The sequence below is a fragment of the Elaeis guineensis genome, chromosome 1 (genome assembly GCF_000442705.2).
Source record: "Elaeis guineensis isolate ETL-2024a chromosome 1, EG11, whole genome shotgun sequence".
NCBI classification, from domain to species: Eukaryota; Viridiplantae; Streptophyta; class Magnoliopsida; order Arecales; family Arecaceae; genus Elaeis; species Elaeis guineensis.
This window is the reverse complement of record NC_025993.2, coordinates 177,311,812-177,321,070: the sequence shown is the minus strand read 5'-3', so window position 1 is coordinate 177,321,070 and position 9,259 is coordinate 177,311,812. Positions and strand designations below refer to the sequence as shown.

The 9,259-nt window shown below is 41.7% G+C and overlaps 1 protein-coding gene across 3 annotated transcripts; it reads right to left on the bottom strand.

Moving 5' to 3' along the window:
* Window positions 1-3,981: 3,981 nt before the first annotated feature.
* On the bottom strand, window positions 3,982-8,998 carry LOC105032107 (transport inhibitor response 1-like protein Os05g0150500). 3 transcript variants are annotated; one of them, XM_010906460.4, is made up of 4 exons: window positions 8,403-8,997; window positions 5,876-6,368; window positions 4,700-5,498; window positions 3,982-4,275 (listed from the first exon to the last, which is right to left on the bottom strand). In XM_010906460.4, exons 1-3 carry the CDS (start codon window positions 8,873-8,875, stop codon window positions 4,722-4,724), a joined length of 1,743 nt encoding a protein of 580 aa, XP_010904762.1. In that variant the 5' UTR covers window positions 8,876-8,997; the 3' UTR covers window positions 3,982-4,275; window positions 4,700-4,721. The 3 variants fall into 3 exon arrangements, with proteins under 3 accessions (XP_010904762.1, XP_073105968.1, XP_010904763.1); XM_073249867.1 differs by lacking the exon at window positions 3,982-4,275 and adding an exon at window positions 4,333-4,628 and having other exon boundaries at window positions 8,403-8,998; XM_010906461.4 differs by lacking the exon at window positions 3,982-4,275 and adding an exon at window positions 4,333-4,599.
* Window positions 8,999-9,259: the final 261 nt, after the last annotated feature.

Below are 9,259 nucleotides of genomic sequence, written 5' to 3'. Positions count from 1 at the left end.
GTACCCATTCCCTAAAAAAAGTGCAGTATATGTCATCATGTCTACATCTTGGAATGCCTGCACCTCTGCACCATTCAAAGCCTCTGAAGTGACATCATAAGAACCTACCTGCTCAATTATTGGTTCTTGTTGGCTCTACGCTGGTGGGATGATGTGCCAGCTGGTTGCTTTTCTAATGTCATATGCTTGATTGCGACTGCGAGGCAGCCCGTAACCTCATGCAGCCGTCGGTCGTATGATGCCCGGTGGAAGGTGTTTGCGGCCGTTGGGATGGAGATGATGACCTCCCATTATTTGTCCAATCAAATCTCCAAATAATTTTAATTTGAAATGAAATAATGGTTGTTATAATGGCTAATGATTAGATGCTATACCTTAACTGCTATAGATGTGTAATAGCAAAAAAATAGTCATTTTATCGTTAGATCACTCGTTATGAAATAAAATATTACTCTTTGAACTGACATTTAGGTGAATATAGGCTGGATTTCCTTTGAGAATAGCAAAGGATGGAATAATTTCTATTCCTCTTGGAATATTAGTCTGCTTCACTCCAGTTATTATGTTATTACATCCACTGCCTGGAATAGCAGTTTCAGAGTTATAAGGCTGAAAATTTACCAAGCCGTTCACGGACAGCTAGGGTTTGATTCAGTAAAAAGTTCATTCAAATCTTAATTCAATTGAAAAATAAGCTAGGCTTAAGCATATTTTAAAGCTTAGCTCACAAACCACCTTGAACCTTAAGCTTACAAAAATTAATTGGAGCTTAGCTTGGGTCAGCTTGACAGAAAGCTCCTTCAACCTCAGTACAAATGACAAAAGAGTCAGGCTGGCACAGACCCTATCAAGCCCGACTTGAGCTCAATTATTCATGACATATATCAACCCAAGCCGACTGGTTGGGTCAGAATTCTTGTACCCCTATTCCAAGATAGGCCGATCGAATAATTATTCCTCCTTTATCCCCATCTTCCAATACATATTTACTGAGAGTATGCTTAATCCATGCATTTATTCCATAGAATAAATGTTATTGTAATCATTCTGGAGAATAAAAATGTCAATCAATAACTTTTTTTTTTTTTTTTTTCTGTGAACTATGGATAAACCTTGTCTACAGTGACCCAGTACATGCATTCTTTTGATTACACTATGGTTTCTTGCGTATCAAACTGCTACTTCCTGCAAACAAAGTATGATGGCAGATTGTCCATGGTAAAGAAATCCAAAAAATTCCAGAGGTAGCTACTGTCACTCCAAAAATGACACATCATGTAGATATCCTTGAGTAGTCATACTGTCAGAGCAGCCTGCACGAGAACTGAATGATTATAGGTGACAAATGGGTGACAAATGGTACTGCCCTTCTCTAAGCGAGAGTCATGGTAGAGCCACCAATGGTTTCCAGGTTCAAACAATCTTTCTTTTCTGTACACTGACCAGAAAAATATATATATATATATTTATATATCTTTCTGTACTACATGTGACTGTGGGTGAAAACCAACTACACTTGCCGTGTACCGTGTCCTTCCCACTTGTGTGTCGGCCATACTCATTGCATTTGGCATGGGATCCACTCTGCACGTGTGAAGATTACCTGCACGTCGCTTAGATCTGGAAGTCCCCTAATATCCTAAATTTTAAAAATCTAAAATTTGATTTATCAAAACTTAGGCCAGTCATTCGAATTTTGAACTCTAAATTTGGAGTTTTTAATTAGAACGAATGCAAGCTCGGCTAATATGGTGGGTTAGTGCATGAAGTATGCTCCTAGCCCTCCCAGGTCAGATTTGTTTGCTTTGTCATCTTGGTATGTTGAAAAAATGTGCAAGATTTTGATATCTCTTACGCAGGTTTTATACAGCAGTTACATAAAAAATGGAGTTCAAAAATAAATTATAAAATCCATCAATTATAAATGTATGGAACATGTAACTTATACTATAACTTGTTAAAGCAAAATAAACAAGCAAAGTAAAGATACCAACCTCGCACAAGATTTATGTAAGTTTTCTATTATGCTAACTATGTTCTCAAATTAGTTATTATTCACAACTTCATGTGAATTCATCTAGAATTTGTACAGCCTGGACCAATGTTGCTGGTTGATGAGCCAGTGTTCTGAGTCGTGGACAATTTTATCCTTGCCTCGAGAATTTGCATCAAATCTGCAAAAATAATCAAAATGATATTGAGCCGGTAAATCCTTCTAACAGCAAGTCGTTTTTACTCTACTCTCACTTGTTTCTTTTTCTTTTGGTTTTGTCATCCAAGGACACCATGTTCCTTTCCAAAAATTTGAAAGGCCAGGTTTCAGAACTTAGCCTGGACGATGCAAGAAAGGAAAGCTGAAGCTAGCATCAAAGCTGCCCAACGGAAGACCAGACTAGCTAAGTAATAATATAAACTACGAAGTAGAAATTAAAAGTAAACTTAGAAGTAAGAAAGGATAAAATAAATTTTAAAACCAAAATAATAAGAGAAGCTAAGGAAGTAAATAAATTTCAGAATCTAACGGCCACTGTGTCAAGGATTCCACCAACTGACCTGCTGCAGCATGCAAAAAGCCAGCGATCAAGAACTTCACCAACTGGTCTCATAGCCAATCCTTGGACACAGACCTGCATAGAATTGACCATGCAAAAGATATATTAAAACAAACACGGACTCAAAAGAAAGTAAATTTCATTAACTAATCGATAACGAGGGTATGTAGGGATATTATTGGATCTCGAACTGCTTACAAATTAAAGTAAACTTCTAAAGCTTACAAACTATTTGCCACTGGCAAGCTTCTTGAAGAAACTTCTTTTGAAAAGTGAACTACTTGGCATTGGAAAGGCCAGGGCGATAGCTTAGTTGCCATCAGATGCCATCTAAAGGTGACAACTCTTTTTTTGGATTCATCGAGTATGTGTCTTCATGTCAAACTAACCATGACCTTCGGACGGTGCTCTGGGTTCTTTGGATGGTTGGTGGGATGCCATCATATATTTTTAGAATCTATCTCGGATTTGTTTCCTTTACGAGCAAGCCTTTTAAAAGTTCCTCGTGATGATGACCTGGATAACGTCGATTGGCTTCCAACAGTCATTGCACTACTGTTGAAATATTATTGGTGGGATCCATACTCTCCTGCTTTTGACCATGAACTTGGGACTATTAGATCTTATTCGGTCGGTGACCGTGGCTACGACAAACGGTTAGCTTCTTACCGCCGGTTCAAGGATTACCTTTTTGGCTTTCATCACGCTATCAGACCCTTCACCTTGGTTCTTGGAAATTCCAAGACATGACTCAAATGTAATTGAAACCAAGGTTGCCGAATCATAAGGTTGGATGTCTGTCCTGCATCACTTGGTGCAATCAATGAGCAGGTAGAGTAGGGTTGTTTCTGCTGAAAATTTTCAAGATCAAATCTAGCCAACCCTTGCCACTCAGCCAAGGGGCAGGTTCCATTCAGAAGAGTGTGTTTATCAAAAAAAATTAGAGAGAGAGAGAGAGAGAGAGACCTTTGGTGCCATTCTCATTTCCCAATATTTGAAAGAGTGGTTTGAGTTTTTCTGTTTTTTGGAAGCCAATAAAAAGCTGCAAACCTTGAGCAGAAAACATCATTACACAGTTACAGGTAACTCGTTGGTTGGTCTGTCAGCTCATGACAGGCAAAGAACGAGCCAAGCTTAATATCTTGATTGCAGTACGGCTTCCAAGCAAAGCAACAAAGTGGTGCACTTCACAAGCCAACAAATCCGGCATGGGGTTGGCACAACACTCAATTCACGAAGCATTCACGAGCTCAAAAATGCTGAGGGGGCTTACTCCGAGGATTCCGATGCAATGATCGTGACAAGAAGCACGCGCAAGTGTACGTGCAGCATCGGACACGGTTTCCACAGCATAATATCCATCATGGATTCGCAATCGATTAAAGGAAAACAAAGAACTGATGCCATACATGAACGTCGCCAGCAAACAAATACTAATTGTAGCATTCCATTCCACAGTCCATGAGATCATTTATCCAACAATTCATGCAAGGTTGGATAGGTCAGAAACATCATGCACTAATTATGTAACACAAATCATCCAAGTATTATCCCATCCATACAACAGTGCTTCGATCATACAGATACTGGCTTGCTGGTGAATGCTAGAGGACTCGGAAAACTCTAAGCCTCACTGAAATACTTCGGTATCGTGTCACCGAGTGCCGCATGATCAAACATCGTTGCCGCATGATCAAACATCGTCGCTGCTGATCGTAATCATCTGCAGCAATTTAACAACTAAGCATTGTAGTTATATTCCACGCAATCTTCATACACATCAGAAGTAAGCATACCGCTTCAAAATTTAAACTTCCATAAAAAGTACAGAGTCACTAACAAGAGGAAATAAAAGACCCTCATATACATTAAGTATGCGAAACACGCAAAACTTTCCTGGTAATCCTTGCTAAAACATGTTATAGAATATGGAACATATAATTCCATTCATTTCCTTTATAGATATGGTAAAACCTCAAAGCACAAGCTACTTTGCAGCAGTTAAATCCGCGATGATAACATATCCTTGTCCAAGCTCAATTTGGTGCTGTTTGAACCCAACCCATGCACCCATCACTTGAAGAAATGATTTGAGTTAAACAAATAGAGTAATTAAGTGGACGAGAATCAAAGATAGAAATCAGTACCTCCACATTATCTGATAGCACCTTACACCGTCCAGACACAAGGTGGGGTGTCGGATCTCTGCCCAGCAACCGTCCTGTAAACATAGAGCTTCTCAACAAGGCAATCATCGGGCTGTGAATCCCACGACCCTCCTCTCTTCTTCTCATCCATAACCTCCACATTAAGCAATGGCATCTTCTGGGCCAGCAACCTACATGCTCCCAAGCTCACAAAGCAAGACGACATCCAAAGGGATCGCATTGTCTCCAGCTTGGCAGCATTGGCCAACAAAGCCTTGTCTCCAAATGGGCAGTCCCTGATTTCCAGCTTCCTTAAGCTCTTGCAACCTGAGAGAATATAATGTAGACCAGCATCACTATCCCCGGCAAAGGCAATAGAGAGCATCTCGAGGCAATCTGCAGAGGCCCCAATAGATCTAAACACATTGTTGGTGAGGAGACCCGAGACAGAGAGACGCCTGAGATCCTTGCAGGATTCCACAATGGCACTAAAGCCTGCATCGAGTGGCTCTAGAGTGACATAGTCAGGTGTGTGGGGATCAATGATGCATAAACGGAAGCACGTGAGATTGGGACTGCTCCTGGCAACAGCAAAGAGAGCATCATTGGTCATTTGTCGGCAGAAGTAGAGAACAGACTGAAGCATTGGGCATCCCGTAGACACAGTGACAAGGCCATGCTCGGTGAGAGATACAGGATCTGCACCATAAGGATCACAAGGGAAGACACGCAGTTCTTGAAGCAGCTTACAAGATGATGCCACAGCAGCTAGGCCATCATCCTCAATGACATCCATTACCTAATAATAATTAACGCTCATACATAATAAGTGAGTAGAAAAAAGTTAACAGAGATTAACTAGGACAAACGGATAAACGGAATATACCAAATTAGAAGGCCATGATCAGAACTTTGACAAAGTTCAAGGCTAATCAGCATCCAAATGATATTGTTTGGGTACATTCAAAAGCAATGACAAAAATGACTGAAATGAACTTGGTGATCCCGGGCAATTAATGAAATTATCTCTGAGGCTAGGTGGAATGGCATGTCAGCTTTGTACATTATAAAAATATAAATTCTAAAACTAAGTTATTAAGAACTACAAGAGGAAAGGAATATTGATGAAAAAACATTTTGCAATATACAAGGAATAGGAAGCAATGAGGATTTTACCCATAGTCGTTGAAGATTCTTGCACCGGCTGACTAGCTTGGTGAGGGAAGCGCCATTCACGGGAGCATCACATAAATTCAATGATGTGAGGCCATCACAGATTGGGTATATCGCTGGGAGATATTCTGGAACAGCTTCACAGATCCCTGATAGGCTTTTCATGCTTTTACAGCTCGCAAAGGCTGATTCAAGCTTGGAGAAGAGCTCCGGACGGTACTCTGCTGTGAACCTGCCAGTTCCTAGGTTGGCCAGCTGCGGGGCCCTGCATAGGAGGTTGACAAGCCTATCAAGAGGCACAGCATAGTTGAGCTTGAGGGTCTTGAGGTTGGTGCATCTGCTCACAAGGTGCTCAAGGACAGCGATATTCACATCCTCTTCTAAGCTAGCAATGCTCAAATTTACCAAAGAAGTGGAAGATTCAGGAAAATGGCTGAGCCAGTGCACACAATTCTCCTCTACTACAGTTTCCTGCAAGTCTAGCTCCCTCAGATTTCTGCAGTAATGAACATGATCTCATGAAAAGATTCAGGAGAATATTTACTTTATTTATCACATGGAAGTTAGATGTATAGGCCGTCTCATACAAAAAAAAAAAAAAAAAAAGGCATCAAAGTAGACACTTCTCAGAAACCGATTGAAAAAAAATATTTCAGAGTGAGTTTTCAAAAAATAACAATAAGAAGGGCCAGAGACAATATTTAGGTTAGAGTGGCGATTCAAAACTAAACCATATAATGTATAACGGTCACACAAGTAGGTAAATCACCAAAAATTATGCCTGCAGGTGCTCTTCATGATACATACAAGGTAAACAAACATAATGGGCATAATTCTGTTTCAAAATATTGAACCGCAAGTAGATATTAGACATAACACAAGATGATTTACAAAAGACAGCTGCTGGTTCACAGAAAGGAATGAAATGAAAAAAATAATGTTTAAGGACCAAATGTTTTTGACAGCAGAAACCAAGAAAGACTTTTTTCTGTGTGAGGGGGTGATGATATTTTACCACTGAAGAAGTGCATGCGGACCACACAATTTCTTGGGCTAAAATAGAAGAATTAGAACAAAGTTGCATATGACAATAGGCACCCTCTAAGTCATGCACTATAGCAAAACAGCTTCCTGCCAATGCCAGAGCACAGCTGATAAGAGTCTAGACAGTGGCATTCCAAGATGTACCCTAGTCTGAACCATTCTAGCCATTTCCATATCCAAGCAGTTGACCCAGCTGTATATCATGAGAGGAACTAGAAAATGTCGAAAGTATCATATAATTTTTCCTTGCAGTATGAATAAAAGTCTTATATTTCCCATATTATACTTACTATTCTGAAAATTTTCTTACAAGATTCTATAACTTCAGCCCATTAGCTAGCATTTCCTTTACATCTACTGTTGTCTTTTGCTTCAACCTTCCTTATTCTATTGAGTATTCCTTAGCAAATGTCTTGGACAGAATTAGACAGGAAGGCCATGGTGAATTAAGAATATTTCCTCTCAGATTGATTCATAATTTCCAACTTTCTTCTTGCAAAACTAAAGGGAGGTCACATATGAGTGGAATTCAACTTTATTGAAACAATTAGCAAGGATCTTATAAATTTTTTAATTTGGTGGTTAAGTGCCCAAATAAAAAAGGAACAAGTCAGACAGGATTCCAGCAAAAACTAGGGGGGCCTTCTCTCTGTCCCTCTTCATCTCATTTTGAATCACAACCAGGTACCAAAGATTCGGAGGACGAATAGCATACCAAAATGGGAGCGAACCAGAGATTAGAGCACCTGATCTCCTCAATGTATTAAAAGTTGCACCTTTGTCCGGCAGGATATGGAGCTTTCCGCCTCAACCTTGGGTGCGGTTTGAGAAAAAAGCTAAGGCAAACCAGTCAACACAACCAAAATTTCATTTTACAAAAGAGACATTTTAGCAAAAGCTCAAATCCAAACACTCCTTTAGATTTGGAGTTCCCCTTTTCTATCTCTTTAATCAACGGACTAAAATGGATTATCTACAAAAAAAAAAAAAAAAAGCCTAAAAACATCCGACTACTGAAATACCCTTATAGATCTGTAGGAGCTGTCATTCCTCCCCCCCAAAAAAAAGCAAAAAAAAAAAAAAAAAAGCTCATTTCAGCGTCCCATTTTTTCCCTAACTCAGAAGCTAAACTGGCTTCAAAAATTAAATTTTTAAGACAAAATAAATCACACAACTTTGAGACTTCTCCCTTAATCACTGCCCCCCACATTATTCCACGGTCCCCGGTCGGTGGCAGAAGCTAAATCCACCACCAAAATCAAAGGCAAATAAACCCTAACGCCCACAAATTTAGAGTTCCAGACGTCCCGAGACGAGAAAATTATTCTTATCGACATTTTTATTCCCAAAACAATCACACCTTTCTTGTACTAGAACAGCGACATCTCGACCCCAAACCCCGCTCCCAGCACACAAACTGGAATTGGGAGAAGAAAATAAGAGACATAAAGAGGAGAGGGAGGAAGGGAAAGAGAGAGAGAGTGACCTGCAATTGGCGGCGATGGCGGCGAGGCCGGCGGTGCTGACGCCCTCGCAGAAGGAGAGCGCGAGGACCCTGAAGTTCTTGAAGGACCTGGCAAGCAACTCAAGGCATTCGTCGGTGACGACCATGCGCTTGAGGTGGAGCTCCTCGAGGAGCGGCCACCCTTCCGCCATGGCGGCGACCCAAGCGTCGGCGTGGCCACCCCAGTCGGAAGGGACGAGGTTGAAGTCGGCGAAGTGCGGCTTGCCCTTGATCGAGACGACGCGGACGTTGGGGAAGCGGCGGACGGCGACGGTGGGGGCGATGGCGTAGCAGTTGCCGACGAAGATCCGGCGCCGGGACCGGCGCTCGATGTGGTACCAGCCGCGGCAGACGAGGGAGACCGCGTTGCGGTCGCCGTCGGCGGCGAGGAAGGAGAAGACGTGCTCCCAGACCTCATCGGGGAACATGGCGGCCCACCCCCCGCCGGCGGGCATCGTCGGCCGTCCGTTTGGTGGGTCCGATTGCTATCGGACGGTGGAGAAAGGAGGATCCCTCGAAGAAGAGGAGGAGACCATCATCGTCATCAAAAGAGAGGAGGAGAAAAGAGGGAGAATGGCAGCCATTTCTCTTTTCTTTTTCTCTGATTTGAGGCGTGCGTGGATCACGAGATGGACGGATGCAGGATCGACACGTGGCATGCTTGGAATGATGACCGTTAGATGGCCATGGCGTTCTTATCCACAGATGGTGACGACCCGCAAGCAACTGGGGGGAACGTATTTGTGTATACGTACGTAGAGTTATGCATGCAGATATGAAAGAGAAACGGGGCAAAAAATTGAAACGGAAAGCGGGAAAAAAAATGCAAAACTTCTCCG